Source organism: Macrosteles quadrilineatus, unplaced genomic scaffold (assembly GCF_028750875.1).
Source record: "Macrosteles quadrilineatus isolate MER2022 unplaced genomic scaffold, UCM_ALF_1.0 Scaffold_1__1_contigs__length_201487025, whole genome shotgun sequence".
In the NCBI taxonomy this organism is placed as follows: domain Eukaryota; kingdom Metazoa; phylum Arthropoda; class Insecta; order Hemiptera; family Cicadellidae; genus Macrosteles; species Macrosteles quadrilineatus.
In genome coordinates, this window is record NW_026542594.1 from 183,853,736 (window position 1) to 183,879,132 (window position 25,397).

A 25,397-nucleotide genomic window follows, 5' to 3' on the forward strand; every position below is an offset into this window, starting at 1 on the left:
ATTTCAGCATTGCAGATAAATTATTCTAACTGCTACAAACTGTTTCCAGTTCCCACACTCCACACTGCTTACCTTAATACTTCCTTCACCTCTTCTTACGGGTGCGGACCTGTTTCCCTCTCTTCCCATCGAATTTTCAGATTGTAGATACCTTAATCTAATCGTCATAAACAGTTCCCACACACCGAATAGCTCGTATTGACTAATTACTTCACCACTTCCTACTTCTCGGACCTGTTTCCCTCCCTTCCCATATCATTTTAGTATTGCAGATACCTTAATCTAATCGTCACAAACAGTTTCCACAGTCCGAACTACTTGCCTTTACTACTTCCTTCACCACTTCCTACGTCACTGCCTGTTTCCCTCCCTTCCCATAGCATCATAGGATTGCAAATACCTTAATCTATTGGTCATAAACAGATCCCACACTCCAAACAACTCGCCTTTACTACTTCCTTCACCACTTCCTACGTCACGGACCTGTTTTCCTCCCTTCCCATAGAATTTTAAGATTGTAGATACCTTAATCTAATCGTCATAAGCAGTTTCCACACTCCGGACAGCTTGCCTTGACTACTTCCTTCACCACTTCCTACGTCGCGGACCAGTTTTCCTCCCTTCCCATAGCATTTTAGGATTGCAGATACCTTAATCTAATCGTCACAACCAGTTCCCACAGTCCGGACTGCTCGCCTTTACTACTTTCTTCACCACTTCCTACGTCACGGACCGGTTTCCCTCCCTTCCCATAGCATCATAGGATTGCAAATACCTTAATCTATTGGTCATAAACAGATCCCACACTCCGAACAACTCGCCTTTACTACTTCATTCACCACTTCCTACATCACGGACCAATTTTCCTCCTTTCCCATAGCATTTTAGGATTGTAGATACCTTAATCTAATCGTCATAAACAGTTTCCACACTCCGGACAGCTCGCCTTGACTAGTACTTCCTTCACAACTTCCTACGTCGCGGACCTGTTTCCCTCCCTTCCCATAGCATTTTAGGATTGCAGATACCTTAATCTAATCATCACAAACAGTTCCCACAGTCCGGACTGCTTGCCTTTGCTACTTCCTTTACCACTTCCAACGTCACGGACCTGTTTCCCTCCCTCCCATAGCATCATAGGATTGCGAATATACCTTAATCTAATGGTTAAACACAGATCCCATACCCCGAACAGCTCGCCTTTAATATTTCCATCACCATTTCCTACGTCGCGGATCTGTTTGCTTCCCTTCCAATAGCATTTTAGGATTGCAGATACCTTAATCTAATCGTCATAAACAGTTCCCACACACCGGACAGCTTGCCTTGACCACTTCCTTCTCCACTTCCTACTTCGCAGACCTGTTTTCCTCCCTTCCCATAGAATTTCAGTAATCCAGATACCTAAATCTAATCGTCATAAACAGTTTCCACACTCCAGACTCTTCACCTTTACTACTTCCTTCACCACTTCCTACGTCACGGACCTCGTCGTCATTTGATCATATTTATGATCCATACTGTTTCTGTTCTAATATCTGTGGAATAATGCTATCAGGTATTTCTTTATCTACTGCATTCAAAAGTCAACAGCTGATCATATGTCTTTGTTTATGTGTCAAATACTGCTTCCATAAGGATTACATTGAAACTTTGAGACCCAGTGGGACGGATTCCTGAGAGACTTTTTTAACGCCATATAGATGTTGGCACTCACCGATATGGTCTTTATCACCATGCAAAATTTGAAAACGATTGATTCAGCCGTCTAGGAGGAGTTTGCGTATTACGAAATGCATAAGAGTCGACGTATAATAGCTTCGCTCGCTCCGCTCAATAAAGCAAAATACTTGGATCTCTCTGTAATTTAATGGTTTACTGACAACAGTTCAATTAAACGTTAACATCCGCAAAAAACTCTACTAGGAAGAAAAGCCTTTTTTGGTGTAAACATCCCCTAATATTTTTCTATTTTCTTCTTAACAATTAGCTACCCAATCAAATCTAAAGGAAGTCATAAAATGATTTGGAAACAATACCAAAAACCAACGAATGGATTGACCTTATAAAAAAACTCACCGGCTCTGCCATGATGGGCACAGTAGTTGTATTTCTTCCACTAGGCTCTGGATTGTGTAATTCCAGGTTTCCTTGTAAAGGACACCTGAAATCAAAAGATTGTTTGATAGTGGAGGTATCAAGTCAATTTGTAGTAATTCGAAGACCAATAAACCAACAGTCACACAAGTTCAAAGAACATTTCAGATACTAATTTAAGCACTCAAAACGTTCTTTGTAGATGGCTGACTAACCTCATTGCTTGGGAATGAGCGCCAGTGCTTAAATGCTCCAGGCCTGTTGTCGGAAAAAGTGTCTCATTAAAATAAACCTCTATTGTGGCGAAGTAAATAAGCAATATTAATATAGTAGCAGAGTACCCGTCCTTCGTACGGGGTTGGCATAAAAGTATAAAATGCTTATTGAGCGCTGTTATACTCAAGCTTAGCGTTTTCAATGGGGGTGGACGCTAAAAAATCCTACTTTAACAGTTCACATTGCGTATCAGTTTTTGTTGCTGCTTAGTTCAAATTAGCTGTTTTCATAAATGAAAAAAAATAATAGTGCTGCACCCTGTTGGTAAATCTTATAGCTTGTTAATGCTTTTGCATATTATGGAACCCAAGGTAATTTAAAACCTTGCATAGAACCAACTTTTTTACTTGAAACAGCTGACTAAACTCTTTAATTCCCTTTAAATGTGAATACCCGTAAGGTTAACATGGGGGATCACCTCAGCTTCGCTTACTGGGAGGAACAATACTGAGATACTAACGGTCAGGACACCACAGTACAGTGTCACCTCTTTGTATAAGCCTCCCGAATCTCAGTATGTATTTACAGAGCCTGATAATATGTGCTATGATGACATATACTAAATTATTTGTTTTTTTTAAGCTCTACAAAATAATTAAGAAAGAAATTGCAAAATTTTATGTTTTATGGGTCAAAAATGGAAAACCCCATTTTAACCTTTTATTCTTTTCTGTTTTTCATTTTTAGCGAATTTCCCTATAGGGAAGTAGCTATTACCGTAGGTCTCATGGTAAGACTTAGGCCCGGGACCGATTTACTTTTTCATTTTAATGTCCCCAGAGGGCAAAAACACCATTCGTTCAAATTTTTATATATATATATATATATATATATATAGATTTATATATATATATATGTGTCCGTGAACACGATAACTTGAGTAATTTTTATCCGATTTTGATGAAATTTGGTTTGAAGGTGTAAGGCGGGATAAACTTGAATGAGTTCGCGATCCAGCATGATCGGACCATGGGAACAGGGTTTTATGGGGGGTTTTATGGGGTAAAAATTGGTTTTTCTCACTTCTTACCCTCAAAACACAAAATTGCCCAATTTTTCTCTAAACCTTCTTAAAGAGCTTAAAAAAACAAATAATTCAGTATATCAAAGTGTTTTTGTACGGTTATTGGTTACGGAGAAAACTATAAAAAAAATGGTAAATTTAAAATTCCCATGTTATTCTTATGTAGAATATTGTAAAATGTTGTAGTTTGCTTGTTTATGGATATATTTTGATCAAACTTGGCAAATTTATTTATTTTATAGTAAGCTATCAATATTTTACTAAAACACACTACTTTATTAGTTTCCTTGTAGCAGCAAACCTAGGTACTCGTTAAACCTAATGTTATTTAAATATAGATCAATTGAAAATCAATTCGGCCAAATGGAAATTCGCTTAGACGGCAGGTTTGCTGCGGCGGGGGTATTTATTAATTTCTAAATCATTTTTACTTTGTATCCATTTGTTTTTGCAATTCTTTTTATAGGTACAAACTCTATTAGGTCAAAAAGCTAAAAAGATACAAAATGAAAATTCAAATAAAACCCCATTTTATCCCAAAGTTCAAAATTTAACATGTATTGTATTTGAAAAAGGTGAAACAGAAATGTTATCAAAAGCACTAAAATACAACATTAACGTGGACTTCCAACATAAGGTTATAAAAGATGAAATGCTAGATCTAGAAGTTGCAATAAGAAAACAAAAGACAGACATACAAGAGTCAATTAGACATAATTTTTTTACACGAATTAGACAAAAATAGAATAGAAACTAAAATCAAAGGTATAATAAAGAAGTCTAGAAAAGACTTGAAATACTGTAACATCAATATCAAATAAACTCAAAGATAACAACGCAATAATAACCAAAGCTGATAAGGGAAATACAACTGTTATAATAAACATAGACGACTATAACGAAAAGGTAGAAAACTTGAATTATTGAAGACAATAATTACAGAGAACTCTCTAAAGATCCCACACTAGAATACAGTAAAGAAATTAATAGTACAATATCTAAATTTAAAACTTTAAGTAAATGTGAAATGATACAACTAAAGATGATAAATCCAATAATACCAAAATTTAGAGGACAGCCTAAAACACTTAAAACAAATGTACCAATACGTCCTGTTGTTAACTACCAGAATGCCCCAGCATACAATGTATGTAAGTACCTAAATAATAAGCTAAAACATAAGATAAACTTTGAATCTGGATAAAGTATCAACAATACATATGAATTAATCGAAAAAATTAAGGATGAATTAATACCTGAAAATGCAATTTTCATCTCATTTGATGTAACTAATATGTATTCAAATATTCCTACAAAGATACCCTTCAAATTCTTCAAGAAACTTTAAACAAAAATTAACAGGTTTATAAAAATGAGTTAAATGATCTGATGAAACTATCTAGAGTAGCAATCAATCAAAGCTATTTTGAATTCAATGGCAAAATTTTCAAACAATTAGAAGGATTGGCTATGGGTTCTCCACTTTCTGGTATTCTAGCAAACATATATATATGCAACATCTAGAATCATCAAAAATCATAAACGACGACAATCCGTTTAAAAAAGAAATAATCTATTGGTATCGATTATGTGGATGATATATTATGTTTATACAACGGCAATAAAGACTCATATCAAGATTTTTTGAAATATTTAAATTCTATCCCCCCAACAATTAAATTTATGATGGAGACTCAAGAAAAGAAGATAAATTTCTTTGATATAACAATTACTAAAGAAAACTATTGTCATAATTTCAGTATATATAGGAAACCCACCCAGAATGACCTAATCATTCCATTTGAGTCAAACCATCCTTGGCAACACAAAATTTCTACGTTCAAATCAATGGTATTTAGACTACTTTTAAACATACCAAAGTCTAAAGACAACTTTGAAAAAGAAAAGAAAACTATAAAAAAAATTGCAGAAACATATAGATACAAAGTAAAAATGATTGAAAAATTAATAAAAAATGAAAAACAGAAAAGAATGAAAGTAGAACAAGAAAATGAAAAGAAAGAATTTATATGTATTCCATTCAGCTCATCCTAAACAAAACCTTAAGAAAAACATTACCGAACTCAAAATTTAATCTAAGTTTTAAAACAAGGAATAACGCTTTTAACATTAACTAGTGTACATGTTGCTCGAAATCGAGCAATTGCAGAGAAGTACAGGAGTTACGTATAAACAAATGACTTGTTTAAAAACTAATAACAGTCATAATTTCCGATGATTTTAAAAGAGTCAACCTAATGTTACCATACCTAAGTTATTTAGCCAATTTGTAGACAATAAGGTGTAGGCTACTTTAAACTCTACAGAACAGAGTTATGCAAAAACTGTCAGAACTCTGAAATTGTATTATTTATCATAGGCTTACTCATATGTCAAATCCTCTCTATTGCAAACATTTCTTACCTCTGGTCCTTCGAACTAATTCTCATTAAACCCTTTCTCATTTCTATTCCCCTTTCTCAATAATTCCCTAATCTCTACAAATCATTCAATAAGGACTTTATAACCCTTTTACTTAAAATAAAAATTCAATGATAATAACTTGTATATCATTAAACACAAACCAACATCCAAAACTATACACATTTTTAATACAACATAGATAATTTACACATTGACTGTTTACAATTAACATATGTTCTTCTTCTCACTTTTAATTTTTGCTTTGCAACGGGAAAATTCTGTTTCATAACCATTGGAATAAATTTATATATCATATATAATAAATAATCTATCTTAAAGTTTAAGATTAAATAAACCTACCACATAGCTGTTTTATTTTTTTGGATCAGCTGTCCGAAATTGTGAAATAGGCAATTGACATTTGACAGTTCTGGTTGTTTACAATTAAATGTCAAAGCAAATGTAAACATTGTGAATTTTCTAATGCTTCCATGGAGACCAATTATTAATATTTAATTTCTGACAACAGCTGGAGTTTCAAAACAATGTTTGTTTCCCATGTTAATCTTATGGAAAAATACAAAACTCTAAAGGGCCCCAGGGCCTCACCCTCTAATTATTTCCCAAAAAAGAAAGTTTCCTGCACAACTTCACGTTACGCTCTTTCCAATGACACCAAAAACATGCCAATCGGTTCAGTAGTTTCGGAGGAGTAATTGTCACAAAAATCCTGCTTGCGTATTAAATAAGTAATAGATTCAGCTAACTGCGATGGATAGAGTGAAGTCATTAAATCTTAGTTAAATGAAGGGAAGATAAGCAATAATAAGTATGACGATTGTGTTCCCTAAAAAACTTGATTGATGAATTCGTTTAACACAATATTTCCTACCTTTTTATCGGCTTTAGGTTGCCCAAAAGGTTTTTTAGGAGTCTTATAATTAATCCACTTGCTAGGAGGGTCCTCGTGTGCATTTTATGTATAGAAAAACACCCTAAGTGATCATGTAGGTACTATGTGCGTTATCATTTTTCATGTGGGTGCCAGCTTGGCAGAGTGGGCATAACCTCAGAATCCGCCATTTTAAAAATGGCGGCGGCATTTATTACATGAAACTCATCGGGAGCTTATATCTCGAAAACGGTAACATATAGCGAGTTACTTTTATTACAAACATGTTGCTTACACAACAAGGAACAACTTTTGTATTTACGAAAATGCCCTAAATATAACTATTTAGGAGTAGTTGAGCAATTTATGCTAATTTAACCTATACATTTTTACCCTGTTTGGCAAAAAAATTCTAATATCTTTAATAAACTGTTATTTTTAATTCGGCACTTAGACTAATTGCTCCTTAAATTTAAGTTCAAAATAACCCCACCGCAGCAAACCTACAGACTAAGCAAACATTTACCTGGCTGCATTTATACTTAAATATTAAAATTGTCAGATTGTTTTCCTATTTAAATGACATTGATTTGTAATGAGTACTTTAAGTTTGCTGCTTCAGGGAAGGTTTTGAGGTTTATTTTTTTTATTGAAATGTCGATAGCTTAGTATGAATGAAACAAAATTTTCAAATTTGATTATATATCCATTAACAAGCAAACTAAAACAGTCCTCTATAAGAATAACATGGGAATTTTAATTTTTTTATTATCTCCGTAATTTTTGAGCATACAACAACGCTTCAATATATAAAATAATTAATTTTTTGAGCTCTACAAAATTGTTTGGAGATAAGTTATAAAATGTCATGTTTTTAGGGTCAAAAATCGGAAAAATCAATTATTAGGCTTACCCCATAAAACTCCCCATAAACCCCCATTCTCATAGTCTGATTATGCTGGTTTAATAGTCCGAACTCGCCTGAAAACGTAGGTTTACACGTTTGTGATAGATTTCATTAAAATTGGACCATTTTTGCTCGAGTTATCGAGTTAAGTCGTAGTTCTGTCTTCGGATACAGATGTCGTAGTGTTGGCTTTACACTTTATGAATAGATTCTCTTCGGAAGGTTTGCAGGAATTGTGGATATGCCTTGGTTCAGCCAGAACTTCACGATATGTACTACTTCACATTATAGCAAACAGGCTTGGAAGTAACCTTTGCTCAGTTCTCCCAGCACTCCATATTTTAATAGGCTGTGACTGTACCAGCAAATTTGGAACAAAGCGTGCTACCCTAAAATGTAATCCAAGTACTTTGCTAATGGACATGAAAAAGATGGGGAGGAAGAGATAGAATAAAGGGTGAAAAACGCAGAGAAGTATCTAGTTCACATTAAAAAAAAAGGATACTCAGAGTGAAACTATGAATGATCTAACTATGAATGATTTAAGTCACTGGATGTACACTGTCACTGTACAACGAATACTCTTGAATAACTGCATCCGTTGCTCGTGAAGAAATTCTTTCTAATAGGGCTGATAGACAGCATATCTTACGTGATTTTTACTAGACATAGGCTGCATTCAAATCCATTGCTTGGAAGAACACGTTTTTCAACTCGATCCTTTGAGTTTTGGATACAGTGATGGTGGTTACTCTTGGTTGGTTTTTGGTCAAAATTTGATTTCCAGCTTTGCGCAAGTGATCTATTAGAAGGCTGCAACTGCAAAACCTAACCCAATCAAAGCTGCACATGTGTACGAAACTAGCTGGCATACCGTGTTGCCCTTTTTTTAAATGTAGAAGTGTTCCTGTAGTTGACTGCCGCAATGCACACAAGTATATTGTGAACCGGTTAATTTTTCTGATGACTAAAAAAGGGTACAAATGTACTTCCTCTTTACCCAAAAGGCTTATAATTTAGATCCAATAACTGCGCTCAAATTTTTCGATTCGTTGAAAAATTTTCGATCTACGAAACTAGTTCAATATCAATACAATCAGTCCGAAGCAGCCTAGCACCAAGGACAATGCCAAGGTACTGGTTGTGTTAACGCGACGTCAATGCTTGGCCGATGCACCAACTTTGCGCCGGTCCCGTTCCCGCACCATCGCCGTTTTAATAATAAATGTTATGAATTATAATAATAATTTCTGTTACATCCGTAGATTTATTATTATTTCTAATAATAAATAATCATTATATAGAAAGGTCTATATTTATTTTTATATTTGTATGCGTCATGTTGTAACAAAAGATTAAGTTGAAAATTATTTTATATTATATTAATAACTTATACATCTGTCAAAAGCTTCTCTAATGCTTTTTGCTGGGGTTTTACCTTAAATTTGAAGGAAAATTATAATACCAAATTAGAAAATAACCAAATAAATAAATTAGAATCTTTTTGTCCAACGGAGATAAAATTTATAGGTTAAACTAGCATAAATTGCTCAACAGCTCTAATACTAACTGAATAAACTGATGAAGTTTGCTTGTTTATGGATATATTATAATCAAATTAGAAAATTTTGTTTTTTTCATACTAAGCTATCAACATTCCAATATAAAACAAAACACAACAAAATCAATACCTTCCCTGAACCAGCAAACTTAAGAACTCATTAAAATGCCATTTAAATGGGAAATCGATCTGACAATTTTAATATTTAAGTATAAATGTAGCCAGGTAAATGTTTGCTTAGTCTGTAGGTTTGCTGCAGCGGGGGTATTTTGAACTTAAATTTAAGGAGCAATTAGTCTAAGTGCCGAATTAAAAATAACAATTTATTAAGATATTGGAATTTTTTTGCCAAACAGAGTAAAAATTTATAGGTTAAATTAGCATAAATTGCTCAACTACTCCTAAATAGTTATATTTAGGGCATTTTCGTAAATACAAAAGTTGTTTCTTGTTGTGTAAGCAACATTTTTTGTAATAAAAGTAACTCGCTATATGTTACCGTTTTCGAGATATAAGCTCCCGATGAGTTTCATGTAATAAATGCCGCCGCCATTTTTAAAATGGCAGATTCTGAGGTTATGCCCACTCTGCCAAGCTGGCACCCACGTGAAAAATGATAACGCACATAGTACCTACATGATCACTTAGGGTGTTTTTCTATACATAAAATGCACACGAGGACCCCCCTAGCAAGTGGATTAAATTGTTTGTTCATGAGTTTGTTTCATACCAAAGCCTCTTTCACTATATGGGAGAATGAGTTCATATAATTAGTCTATCATGTTACGGAAAGAGTCAATATTTATTACTAACTACTAACTCCTTCTGCTTTAGGAAAATCATTCAGATTGTATCCGGATTTATAAGTGATATTCATCTTTGGTCATAAAAATACAGAATTCTATCAGCATATTAAATCAGTTTTTTTTTTGTTTGATAAAAATATTTGATTCTCCAGAAAGCAGTAACATTCTTACTTCGATGTCAGCAATTTTAATTCTTTCTCTTGCCACATCGACCCATGTATTTAATCATCCTGTTCTTACTTGATAATTCATTAACTTATGGGGTATTTTTCCCTTGGCCATATACATTATGTGTAGATCACATAAAGCTGTACATGTATTTTGTGGATTGGAATGAACCATAATTGTAGGAAATTTTATCACAAATCTTGAACATTTGCGGAACCAAATTCATAATCTAGTCCAGCCTTGGTAACAAATTATGCAAATGCGATGAGATGTGATGACACTGTTGTGTTTCCGAATGTTTTGTATGTAGTGAGGTTTAGATGCGTTGTTCGACCTAGCTACATGTGTACATCAAAGTAAAAACTGTGTACACATTTTTTTTTTTAATACCTGAATTGACATTAGTTCACCTACTTTACCAAAACCATAGACTCCGTAGTTAGTCAATTCCAAAACTTGAACACAGCTCTCATCCTAAACGTACTCATCTATGACACAATTTTCAACCCGATTATCAAAAACTTTTATACCGATAAATGAATCTCAGGTGTTCTTTCTTGAATTTAAAAATAAATGGCGATTGAAAGTAGGAAAAAAGGCAAGTGCCAACCTTACAATATATATATATAAGCTAACCCGATAAGGAATAGTTATATGTTCCTTTGAAATTAATATGTCACACTTATTTCATAATTTAAAATTTTCTAAGAGCATTTTTTTATACCAATAAATAAATCTCAGGTGTTCTTTCTTGAATCCTACTAATATTATAAATGAGAAAGTTTGGATGTATGGATGTATGGATGTATGGATGTATGGATGTATGTTTGTGACAAGTGAACGCGAAAAATACTGGTCGGATTGGGCTGAAATTTGGCATGATGATAGCTCACATTCCCGATTAACATATAGGCATATTCTTATTTCAAAAATCCTTTCGGGCTCCGCCCCAGTGGCTCTGGAGTTTCCCATGTTAACCTTATGAGAAATTGAATTATTGAATCTTAACAGCTGTTTCAATTAAACAAGTTGGTTCTGTTCTATGATGTTCAATAGCATTAAAGTTACAAGGATTACCAACAGGGTGCAGCACTATTATTTCTATTACATTTATGACAACAGCTAATTTGCAACCAAAAGGTGAGTGAGCGTAGCGAACGAACTTCAACCTGGAGGCGAGTTAGCGTAGCGAACGAGCTCCAACCTAAAGGTGAGTGAGCGTAGCGAACGAGCTCCAACCTAAAGGTGAGTGAGCGTAGCGAACAAACTTCAACCAGGACGTGATTGAGCCATGCGAACGAGATAATCTTGAAAATTAAGAAGTTAAACGGGGCAAAGCCCGCGGGTTACAGCTAGTTTAAAAATAAATGGTGATTGAAAGTAGGAAAAAAGGCAAGTGCCAACCTTACAATATATATAAGCTAACCCGATAAGGAATAGTTATATGTTCCTTTGAAATTGATATGTCACACTTATTTCATAATTTAAAATTTTCTAAGAGCAATAAAGCATAGATTTTTGAACAAAACATTTAAAACGTATCATAAATTCATCATTTTGTTGAAACTATAAAAAACTTGCCATGCGGTGGAGAATCCATTTAAAATCATAAATAATAATGTAAACATTTAATTTTGACAGTTTCAGTAGACAATTTTAATATTAACAGCTGGTTCATTAAAAGTAGTGTAAAATTATCCATATGGTCGAAATGTAAACAAAATTGCAAAGTGAACTTTAAAGGCCTCTAGGGCAGAGCCCCAAGGAAATTTACCTCGTTTCTATTTTGAGGGCTCACCTACAGACCAATACCTTTCTTTAGACACCTCTACCAAGATTCTACGCCCAGCCGTTCTCTGAAATTAGCTGTGACAAAAACCTCGTTTTCCTCCATAAGAATAACATGGGATGGGAATTTAAAGGCCACTGGGACAGAGCCCCGAGGGAATTCTCCATGTTTCTCTTTTGATGGCTCATCTACAGACCAGGACCTTTCTTTAGACACCTCTACCGAGTTTCTACGCCCAGCCGTTCTCTCAAAATAGCTGTCACAAAGAAAAACAGTTTTAAATTAATATATAGATTCAAAGAAGAACAAATCCAAGACCAAACCCCCCAAATGTATATAAGAAATCGGGAATTTACAAATTATCATGTAACAACTGTGAAAAGTACTATATTGGTCAAACAGGTCGAACATTCGAAGTCAGGTACAAAGATCACAGGCAATAAGATCATGAAACTACAACAAGAACATGAAAACACAAAAATCCTCATACGCCGAACATATACTTCAGACCAACCATACATACTCGGAAATGAATAAAAATATGCACATTATAGTTGTTGAAAATAAAGGCAAAAAAATGAATGCAAAAGAAGACTTTTATATTTATACACATCATATTAATGACAAAGACAATTTACTAAAATTGACACAAATTCAAAATCAAAATGTAATATTCAAAGAAATTATAAATCTTAAATAAAAACACCTCCTTCCTTTAACATTAAAATTGTCACTTAGGTAGGTTCTTTAACAAGAAATATCTAATAATGTTTGTAAATAAAATAAATTAATAGGTTTTGTGCTGTGATCATGGCATTAATGTCCGAAACATGTAAGTAATATGAAATAAAATGTTTTTAGGGTACTGTGGTATTTTGATTTACTTAATAATATAAATATATATATATGAATTTGAACGGATAGTGTTTTTGGCCTCTAAGGACCTCAAAACGAAAAAAATAATCGGTCCCGGGTCCAGGTCTTACCATGAGTACTACAATAATAGCTTATTACCTATATGGGAAATTCGCTAAAACTAGCCAAGTGTCTGTGTGTAATTAAAACGAGTTCTCACTGGCTGTGTAGATGAACATGTTGAATGTGTAGAAGCCTACTATATTATAGAAGTTTTTTACACTTGTTAATTTGCTGTTAACCCTTCCCGGATATACAATTTTATAGCCTAGGATGGGCATAAATTATACTAGGTGGCGTTACTCTTTAGGGAGTAAAAATCGTTTTTGGCTTCTATGGAGTAAAAATCAGCTGTTGTCAACTCAGTTGTAAATTTCTATTGTAAACGATTGCACATAGCAAAAATATGTATCGATTCCTGCTTCGTAATCATTTTAACCTACAGTCTACAGTCTCTGCACTGCAAGTCTTACTTCCTTCACCATTTCCTACGTCATATACCTGTTTCCTTCCCTTATCATGGCATTTAAGTATTAGATACATTTATCTAACTGCCCAAACAGTTCCCCCACTCTGCACTGCCAGCCTTTACTACTTTCTACCTCGTGGGGCCTGTTTCCTACCCTTCTCATAGCATTTTAGGATTGAAGATACATTAATCTAACTGCCAAAGACAGTTCTCACACTATGCTCATACGTAACTACTTCCTAAGCCACTTCCTACATCATGGACCTGTTTTCATCACTTTCCGTAGCATTTTAGTATTTTAGGTCCGTTAATCTAATTGCCACAAACATTTCCCTCACTCCGCACTGCTAGCCTTTAGTACTTCTTTCACCATTTTCTATGTCGTGGGCATGCTTCCATCCCTTCTCATAGCATTTCAGCATTGCAGATACATTAATCTGACTGCTACAAACGGTTTCCAGTTCCCACACTCCACACTGCTCACCTTACAACTTCCTTCACCTCTTCTTACGTCCCGGACCTGTTTCCCTCCTCCTCCCATAGCATTGTAATATTGTAGATACCTTAATCTAATTGTCATCAACAGTTCCCACACTCCGGACTGCTCGCATTTACTACTTCCTTCACCACTTCCTACGTCACGGACCTGTTTCCTTCCCTTCTCATAGCATTTTAGGATTGCAGATACCTTAATCTAATCATCATAAAAAGTTCCAACACTACGGGCTGCTCGCCTTTACTATTTCCTTCACCACTTTCTACATCAAGTAACCTGTTTACCTCCCTTCCCTTAGCATTATTGGATTGCAAATACCTTAATCTAATCGTCATAAACAGTTCCCACACTCCTGACAGCTCGCCTTGCCTACTTCCTTCACCACTTCCTACGTCACGGACCTGTTTTCCTCCCTTTCCATAGCATTTTACGATTGCAGATATCTTAATATAATCGTCACAAACAGTTCCCATAGTCCGGACTGCTTGCCTTTACTACTTCCTTCACCACTTCCTACGTCACGGACCTGTTTCCCTTCCTTCCCATAGCATCATAGGATTGCAATTACCTTAATCCAATGGTCATAAACAGTTCCCATACCCCGAACAGCTCGCCTTTACTACTTCACCACTTCCTACGTCGCGGACCTGTTTCTTTCCCTTCCCATAGCATTTTAGGATTGCAGATATCTTAATATAATCGTCACAAACAGTTCCCACAGTCCGGACTGCTTGCCTTTACTACTTCCTTCACCACTTCCTACGTCACGGACCTGTTTCCCTTCCTTCCCATAGCATCATAGGATTGCAATTACCTTAATCTAATCGTCATAAACAGCTTCCACACTCCAGACTGTTCACCTTTACTACTTCCTTCACCACTTTCTACATCAAGTAACCTGTTTACCTCCCTTCCCTTAGCATTATTGGATTGCAAATACCTTAATCTAATCGTCATAAACAGTTCCCACACTCCTGACAGCTCGCCTTGCCTACTTCCTTCACCACTTCCTACGTCACGGACCTGTTTTCCTCCCTTTCCATAGCATTTTACGATTGCAGATATCTTAATATAATCGTCACAAACAGTTCCCATAGTCCGGACTGCTTGCCTTTACTACTTCCTTCACCACTTCCTACGTCACGGACCTGTTTCCCTTCCTTCCCATAGCATCATAGGATTGCAATTACCTTAATCCAATGGTCATAAACAGTTCCCATACCCCGAACAGCTCGCCTTTACTACTTCACCACTTCCTACGTCGCGGACCTGTTTCTTTCCCTTCCCATAGCATTTTAGGATTGCAGATATCTTAATATAATCGTCACAAACAGTTCCCACAGTCCGGACTGCTTGCCTTTACTACTTCCTTCACCACTTCCTACGTCACGGACCTGTTTCCCTTCCTTCCCATAGCATCATAGGATTGCAATTACCTTAATCTAATCGTCATAAACAGCTTCCACACTCCAGACTGTTCACCTTTACTACTTCCTTCACCACTTCCTACGTCACATACCTCAAGCTAGTATCGTAATTTGATTATATTTATGATCCATACCGATTCTGTTCTAATATCTGTGGAATAATGCTATCAGCTATTTCTTTATCTACTGCATTCAAAAGTCAACAGCTGATCATATGTCTTTGTTTATGTGTCAAATACTGCTTCCATAAGGAATACATTGAAACTTTTAGACCCAGTGGGGCGGAATTCTAAAAGACTTTTTTAACTCATAGATGTTGGCACTCACCGATATGGTCTTTATCACCATGCAAAATTTGAAAACGATTGATTCAGCCGTCTAGGAGGAGTTTGCGTATTACAAAATGCATAAGAGTCGACGAAATGCATAACTATGCTGTACGAAATGCATAGCAGTCGCTTGCTCCGCTCAACAAATAAATACCTGCAAATATATAAAGCAAACCTGCAGACTAAGCGAATTTCCATTTGCCTAATTGGATTTTCAATTAAATCTATTTAAATAACTAGGTTTAACAAGTAACTAAGTTTGATGATACAGGGAGCGTAATAAAGTGTGATTTTTTGTAAAATCATTTCCGAAGCCTATAACCGTAAAAATACCCCCGCCGCAGCAAACCTGCAGACTAAGCGAATTTCCATATCTGATTGGATTTACACTAAAATGTCTACTTAAAAATTTAACATTTATTTCCTATTTAAATAGAATTATTTTAACAGGTACTTAGGTTTGCTGCATCAGGGAGGGTAAAACTTTTTTTGTAAAATGTTAATATTTAGTAAGAAATAAAAACATTTTCCAAATTTGATCAAAATATGTTCATAAACTAGCAAACTACAACAGTTTACTTATTCTCCATAAGAATAACATGGGAATTTAAAATTTACATTTTTTTGGAATTTTCTCCATAACCATTAGGCGCATAGTAACACTTCAATATACTAAATTATTTGTTTTTTTAAGCTCTACAAAATGGTTTGAAAAGATTTTGCAAAATTTTATTTTTTTTTGTCAAAAATGGGAAAAACCTATTTTTACCCCATAAAACCCCCCGTAAACCCCCGTTCCCATAGTCCGATCATGCTGGTTCGCGAACTCGTTCGAGTTTATCCCGCCTTACACCTTCAAACCAAATTTTATCAAAATCGGACAAAAATTACTCAAGTTATCGTGCGGATGGACACATATATATATATATATATATATATATATATATATATGTATATATCTATATATAGATATATAAAAATTTGAACGAATGGTGTTTTTGGCCTCTGGGGACATCAAAATGAAAAAGTAAATTGGTCCCGGGTCTAGGTCTTACCATGAGACCTACGGTAATAGCTACTTCCCTATAGGGAAATTCGCTAAAAACACTTCAATATACCTAGGGTCTACTAAATTATTTGTTTTTCTCAGCTCTTTAAAATGGTTTAGAGAGAAATTGGGAAATATTATGTTTCCAGAGTTAAAAATGAGGAAAACCAATTATTACCCCATAAAACCCCACACAAAACAATCATGATGGTCCAATCATGCCGGTTTGTGAACTCATCCCCCCCCCCCCTACATCTTCCAAAGTGAGTCAAAGTGAGGTCGGCCGTGAGAGAGCGCAGAACTAGACAGGACTTGTTGCTTGACATACCAAGGGTTGTTCTTGATGCTGGTAGAAGGGGGTTTTCTTACTTCGGGCCGGCTCAGTACAATGCACTTCCTTGTACACTAAAAGCACTGTCTTACAAAAAATTTAAAACTCGCTTGAAGAATTTGTAATTACATTTTTTTGTTTGTTTTGTAGTGTTAAGAATTTTTGTTTAGTTTTAGTCCTGACTTGAGTCAATTTGTAAAACAGTATTGTTACTGAAATTCGCTCATGAATAAAGACCTTATTTATTTATTTATCTTCAAGCCAAATTTCATAAAAAATCTGACAAAAATTACTCTATTACAATGACGGACGTATATACCTATATATATAAATCTCTATATTAATCTTCCTTTATAGATATCTTAGTGCACCTTTTGCTCGAATTCGAGCAATTTCAAAGTTACTGTATTACAGGCGTTATCTCAAAACGAATAACAGTCACAATTTCCGATGACTTAAAAGGTCATTGAGTTATTGAATCTGGAAACAAACTCACTCTGAAAACGAATGCTCACTCCACTCCAGTAATCGAAACTGAAAACAAACGCTCTTGTGTGTATCATGTGTTTACTATGAACAGCTGTAATAAATACAAATAATTTGCCTGTTTTAAGTAAATTTAATCTTTTCTTCATAAGAAATACATTGGGATTTTGATGGCCTGTGGGGCAAAGCCCGAGGTCTTTTATTACAGGAATTGGTGAAAGGGGGCGTCTACACAAAACATACTTAATTTTGACACATCGTTTGTAAACATCCGTCCATTATTAACAGAGAAGTAGTGTTTTGTAAAAATTGCCTCCACATATTATATATAAGGAAATAATAAACATTTGAATGAATAGTGTTTTTGACCTTAGGGACAAAAGAAAAAGTATATCAATCCTGGCTCCCGGTCTTACCGTGCCATCTACGGTAATAGCTACCTACTTCCCTATAGTGAAATTCGCTAAACAAATAATTTTTATTAGGCCTTATACCTGTACACATCAAATAAACCCAATGGAACAGCTCATACTACCTATCTATACAATTATAACTTTGTTTATACACACAAAAAATGGTGCAGATATATCCGCCACCGGTGAGCGGGGGAGCAAATAAATAGCAGATGTATATCCAACCCCGTCTTTGAAACCCAGGACTATTTAAGTTATAAGCGATTGTACATATCACTATTTCATGCAGTTAGACGCACAACAACTGTAGGTTTTAGCGCCAACAAAGTCTACAAGGTGTTGTTCGTGCAACATCGTGAGGGTGGGGGGAGCAAGGAAGAGGTCGGTGTGTTGCTTGTTGCTTTCAAGGTAGCAGCGGTTGCCGAGAGAGCGGGGAAGTAGCGCAGTGGTAGCCCAAAACATCTGAGTACTGCAAAACACCAGCCAGGCTGTTTGAAGATAAGGCGGATATATCCGTCTCCCTTCCGGAACATAACAACCAACCCATAAGTGGATATATCTGCCACCCGCCCTTTATTGCCAAAGACTTATAGGCAGTTATATCCGTCACCCATACGCGAAGGTCCCGGGCATAGGTCTTACCATGCCACCTACGGTAATAGCTAACTTCCCTATAGGGAAATTCGCTTAAAAATAGGTTTTACCGTCCTATGCAAAGCATTACCTACTGTACCCTCCTCAAATCCCAATAATAATTTAAGTATACACACGGTTTAAGTTACTAGTAGGCCTAACTAGTATGTTACAGTTACCGTGTGGTCGGTGTGCATTGATGTATATTTTGATTGAAGTAAGGTTGGAATGTGGTATTAAATTATGGATTTTTTTATAAGGCTAAGTTGATGCATTTATATTTAGCTTATTAACTTACATGTTCAAAGGATCTCTTTTAACACTACCTATTTTAGAAGTTTTTTTGCTGCACTTTAGTATCTGTCCTAAATTCATTCGAATGAAAAATATTGATATGTAGATTATTCAATATATTGATTATTTCATTCAGTTAGTTAAGATAGGTTAACTTAACTAACCAAATTTCGTATATAGGTATCGAAAGAAATAATTGATAGATTCATTCAAATGAGTGTAGGACAGATAGGCTACTAAGTTAAAGAGTGCAGCCTTTTTTTTTTTTTTTTTTTTTAAGGAAAGGAGAGAAAATGCTTTTTACGCACACAGGTAGGCCTACTAGTAGCCAGCCTGCAGTGTGAGACTCCTAAATTAATCAGAGTACTCGGCAGTACTGTATGAACGGTTTGGATTTCAAATACCCCCACCCTCAACGGCACAATGGTAGCCTATAAATCTGTTTATTGGTAAAACTGAACTTAAACTATACTTATGTTATATTGAATTTTATAAGTTTTTATAAGTTCAGTTTTACCGTGGTTTTACACATAACTCAGTTGATCTTTAGCTGAGCAGCTCAACAAATAGTTTAGGCTATAAGTTAAGTGATTTTAAGTAGAAAGTTTAAGCTGAGGTCTGGGTCCTAAAAAAGTAAATCACCTAACTAAAACGAATAACTTTTAAAAGTTAAGTTAAAGAAATCTTGATATAAGTTAGGCTAAGTTAACTTACCACTTAAGCTTTGCAACTTATTAAGAGGGGTAGGATCTCCTTATCACAAGTTGGGTTAAAGGCCTTAAAAGTTACCAGGCAAATTTTGATAATATATAAATCATGACCACAGCACAACTACGGGCTGCACTTTACTTAAGGTCCTACACTCATTCGAATAAAAATATCGATCAATGTATCGATTGTTTGATTCGATATAGTGATGTGCGTATCGATACAAGGACCGAAGGACCGCAAAATATCGATATAATGTATCGATACGTGGGAGTGTATCGATATGCCTGTATCGATACACCTATAGCCAATATCGTATTGAATATCGTATTGTTTATTTATTAATATAAATCTTATTTTTATGGTAAGAAATTTGTCTTCCCATCTTCCTCCCCTCAAAGTAGTAGTGGAAATTTGATATTTTACCCTAGCATCTTCAAAAACACCGATAAAACATGTATATTCAGCTATGTTTTGCAAAAAACCTCAAAACTAGGGCACGGCCGCCTTTAACTCCAGGCCGCGGCCTTCGAACTGGCAACGTCGCAAGTGGTGTTGTAACAGCTGTTTTTGTTTGGAAGTAGCTAATGGTATTTGTGTATTTACCGAAAGATTAGTTAGGTACTGGACTATGACAATATTGACTCCGCTTAAAAATGTACAGATATAGATATTAATTCATATTGTTTCGGTTTTCAATTCTGTATGTTTTATTTTCAATATTTTAATAAATTTATGTTCATAAATTTAAATTTAAATCATTTAAGTGTGAATTAATGAGCTGATGTCACCTGTCTGCCATGTTATCTTATGGGACGTCTGTCACTGAACAACATACCACTTGCGATGTTGCCAATTCTACCAGGCCGCGGCCTGTCGTTAAAGGCGGCCGTGACTAGGGCCACCATTAATGGAAGTGGGGGCCCTCATTATCCATATTATACTATTTAATGTGTAAGTAGCATACCCACCATCATTATTAGTACTTTTTGGTTCAATTAATTATCCCTGTGTAAAAACTAGGAAAACAATAACAAAATGTTTTCCAATTTTGAGGGTTTACCGGAATTTGGATGTTATGTATGTATATTTGATACAAATAAAAAGACACAGGAAGGAAACAGCTTTTCTGAGGTAAGATTACCAGCTCTAACCCTCTTTTCAAGCTTGTAAGTAGGCCTAACATAGTATTTGTCTATGCAGCTATGGTGAGTCGGTGGCTCAGTTGGTAGCGTCACGGACTTTGGGCCCAAGGCAGAAGTGTCGTGGGTTCGGATCCTGGTCACTGCCACAAACTTTTATCAGTACAGTTCACCTTCGTACTGTACCGGCTCACCCCTTGCTTTGCTGGATACGTTCCACGCACAGATCTGTAGTCTATGTGGACGGGCAAATGCAAGGTTAAAAAAAAAAAAAAAAAAAAAAAAAAAGCTTGTATATTTGAGATATTAAAATTTTAAAAAATATATAAATAAACAATACAATACAATATTTTATCCGATACAGATAAAAATCAATACATGAGGATACAATACGATACTCGTATCGATACACCACGTTCCGATACAAATCGATACGCAGTATCGATACATTGACCCGTATCGTCCGTCACTAATTCGATATATCGTTTGGTTAGTTAGTTAAGTTAGTTAACCTTAACTAACCAAACGATATATCGAATGAAACAATCAAATAATCGATATTTTCATTCGAATGAATGTAGGACCTTAAGGAAAGTGCAGCTCAACTAAACTAAACGAACTACTAAACTGGCATGGGGTAAGTTACAGTTTCTTAACTGGGCTAACTTATGCTACATTAATATCGATTGAAACTAATGAATTGAAAATATTGATTTAAACTACCATTAATTACTTAACTTATAAAAAACTGTCATAACCAAACCTTACCAATCAAACTTGCCGATAATGAAAAAATCGAATGAATGTTTACTAAGTAGGGTACCTAATCGAATTGATAGTTCCAATCGATATTACTTAGCATAGCCCAGTTAAGAAACTGTACCCCTAGCATGAACAGCCTATTTCGATTCTGTCGTTAGGCCTATCATAGAGAATGGACTAACTTATTCTTCACTGTCTTGTCTACGACTTCAGTTAGGATGTGATCTATGTAAAATATTAACTAATGCTCAACTATTACCTAATATCCTAGGGTAATGTTAAATCAATAAAAAGTTAACAAAACACAAATAAACACCTATAGGCTGAGGCGAGGCACCTACCTAATCTACACAGAAGACTTGCCGACCCGCCGACCAGAGGACACTGGACACTGACACTGGACACTGGACAGGATCAGACCAGTCCTCCACTTCCACTCTCACTCCAGTCCTCCAGTCAGTCATGGTCAAGCTCGCTCAACAAGGGCAAGTCCAAGCAAGCAAGGAAGGAAGAAGTAGGAGAAGAAGAAGAAGACAGAGAAGAGGGATGGAGTCAAACTCCAAGTCAAAGTCAACAACAGTCACTCTGACTATAGTCAGTGTAAACAAACAGCCGCGGCCAGAATTGGCCAAGTCGCAAGTGGTGTTGTCTAGCGCCAGACGTCCCATAAGATAACATGGCAGACAGAGGTGACACCTACGACGGCCTGAAGGGACACTCAGTTTCTTTTTGTCTTTCATTTTACTTCGACTTTTTTCTCGAAGTACTTCGACATTTCTATCTAGTCTAGTTTTACTTCAACTCAACTTCAATACGAATACGTTCATTCTTATCTGTTTCTGATTCTTTCTCTGTCTGCTGTCTCACTGTCTCAGTGTCTCTCGTCTCTGTCGCACTCAGACCTTAATCCTTGACAGAGTCAATATCAGAAAAGTGTTTCCTTCAAGTACGAGCTTCTTGGTATACCTTTTAAGTGTCCGCTCACTTATGCAAATGTTATGCTTCAATAAAAGAATTGCAAGTATTTCAGGCTGTTGAAGGCCTAAACTAACTTAAAATATTGTTCAATCAGTTCATTAATTTGAATTGTTGTTTCATTAATTTGAATTGTTATTTGAATTGAATTGTTGTTGATGTTGATGTTTCATTAATAATAACAAACTATAATAAGCACATTCGAGAGTAAAGTCGAAGTACTTCGAGAATAATGTCGAAGTACTTCGAGAATAATGTCGAAATACTTCGAGAATAAAGTCGATGTACTTCGAGAATAATGTCAAAGTGAATGAAAGACAAAAAAGAAACTGGAATGTCCCTTTATTGCCGTCGTAGACACCAGCTCATTATTTTGCGTATTATTCATTAAAATTAAAATTTATGAACATAAATTTATTGAAAGGTTTAAAATAAAACATATAGAATTATAAAGAAAAACAATAATTTAAATAGAAAATCAATTTTTGTAGGTACTTTTAAAGTGGAGTCAATAACTTATTGTCATAGTCCAGTAACCAAGCTTTCGTAAATACAAAAATACCATTAGCTGCTGCCAAACTAAACATCTGTTTCAACACCACTTGCGACGTTGCCAATTCGAAGGCCGCGGCCTGGAGTTAAAGGCGGCCGTGACTATACAGGATATGTGCGTTAACTGCAATTGTGCACGTAATTTGCAACACTTATATTGTTAACTATTCATTATTTTAATATATGTATTTAGCATATATCCAAATGGCGGCATGAGTTTTTAATGCATGATGCTAGACTCGAAATCTATATAATTAATACGCTACATGAAACTTTGTCGGTTGAACTCCTCCGCCATTTCTTAAGGGGGGAGTTCAAATAAAAAGTGAAAATCTTTATTTACAAACCAATTTTACTCATACTACACCTTAAGGTGAAGTTAAATAAAACATACAGAAAAAAAAACTGGAAAATTTTTTTTCCGCTACCCATGGTGGGGGGGGGGGGGGATTTTTGCGTATTGCAAGGGTTTGCGAGAACATAAATTTCTCAGGTTTTAAAAGTGATAGAGGGTTGTTTTTTTGTTTAATCTGTTCCTGAGAGTAATACCTACAATCTCTAGCATGGGTTTAAGGAAATTATATAAAATAAAATTACAGTCGATTTTTAAAATTTGAAATATTTTTTTCCCCAAAATAACTGGTAAAAACTATTTTTTTTAAATACTTTAATGGCATTATTTTTACAAATCCATGCTAGAGATTGTAGATCTTGTCAAACTGATCAAAATAAATAAAAAAAATCATCCTTCTATCTAGTACAGAACTTGAGATATTTATGTTCCCATGCGAAAAAAGTAAACTTTTGAAAAACGACCGAATACCAAAACACGGTGCTTTTAGTGATTGACGGAATGCAACTTCAAAGTATTTTTTTATGAGAAAAAAATCGTATGAGGTTGGTTTTAACTGTTATATGTTCAGAATTTAATATATAATAAAAAAATATAAAAAAATAAAAAATTGTAAAGATTCATATTTTGGCCATTTTTGGCAACGACCGAATACCAAAACACGGTGCTTTTAGTGATTGACAAAGTGCTACTTCAAAGTATTTTTTTATGAGAAAAAAAATCTTATAAGGGTGGTTTTAACTGTTTTATGTTCAGAATGTAATATATATTAAAAATAAATAAAAAAATAAAAAATTGTAAAAATTCATATTTTGGCCATTTTTAGCGTGAACTGCCCCCTTAACCGATTTTGTCCATTGACGTCTCATTGGAAAAAGCGTGTCACGTAGATTTGCAAACTGGCCTTACATTTTTGAAAAAGTCCCTTGGGCCCTGCCCCAGTGGCTTTGAAAGTTCCCATGTTATCCTTATGAAGAACATAATTGTTTACATTTTGATCAGCTGTATAATTTAATTGCTGCATTGGGTACATTTATTTACTATTTGAGTTTGTGTAAACATAACCCCCAAGACGGATCGTGTTAGTATGGTTGTATCTTAAATTTGTGTATTTATCGTTGTTTTGTGTCGCTATGGCGGGTCGTGTTAGCATGATTGTAACTTAAATTCGTGCATTTATCGTTGTTTTGTGTAGCTAGAATTTGTTTATTTGTTGTTTTTTTTTCTTTTAAATGCCTCCGACGCGACGACAACGAAACATAGACAGGAGGCGTAATCGTGATAACGTCCGCAGCTACAGAACAGTGGCGCGTAATAGGCTTAACCACGAATACTTATTGAACCTTAACCACGAATTATTGAAAATTCTTCCTGTTTGTTACCTTGTATTATTGTTGCTTTTATTGTTATTTATTATATTGTTCAATTATTGTTGTAAAATGTTATAGCTCGTTATACTGTTCAATTTTCTTGAATTTGAGATTGGTATTGTAATTTCTTCTTGTTTGTTAACTTGATTTATTGTTGCTTTTATTGCATTTTGTTATATTGTTAAATTATTGTTGTAACTTGTTATTGCTTGTTATTCTGTTCTGAATTGTTTCTCATTTTGCAACTGTTATTTTTCTTCAAATTGTTTCAATCTAAATCTCCTATGTATTGGCGTCAGCCGTTGGTAAATAAATAAATAAATAAATAAATAAATACTAGAAAAAAGAACACATCACAGTCAGCACCTGACCCTGGACAATCTCAATTATTAGGTTACAAATGCGCCCTTACACTACCCCAAAACGACTTTTCGTTCTCAATTATTAGCCCTCTATTAATGGCCTGTGTTGCCTGTACACTGTACGGCGACGCGTTTTGAGAAAGAGAAAACCGACCGGAATGCTTTAGGTTTATCAATAACGAAGATAATCATGGTCTGAGTTACACACCGGTAATCTTTGATTTGACTCTTTTAAACTCATTGTAAATATGGCTGTTATTTGTTTAGAAATAACTCCTGTAATACTTTGCGATTGCTCGAATTCGAGCAACATGTACACTAGTATGTTATAATTTATTGTATTTATTTGTTCTGCACTACTTGAAAAGCGGCCAGTTAATTTCCAAATA

General features: G+C 35.1%; 1 protein-coding gene across 1 annotated transcript in view; it reads right to left on the bottom strand.

Moving 5' to 3' along the window:
- LOC128983317 (uncharacterized) overlaps positions 1-21,833 on the bottom strand; it is a 29,054-nt gene extending 7,221 nt beyond the window's left edge. Inside the window, exons 1-2 of the mRNA XM_054402562.1 lie at positions 21,739-21,833; positions 2,080-2,164 (exon numbers count right to left, since the gene is read on the bottom strand). Of these exons, the coding sequence (XP_054258537.1) occupies positions 2,080-2,091 (12 nt within the window). The 5' untranslated portion in view covers positions 2,092-2,164; positions 21,739-21,833. The remainder of the gene's footprint in view (positions 1-2,079; positions 2,165-21,738) is intronic.
- Between the last annotated feature and the right edge of the window lie 3,564 nt (positions 21,834-25,397).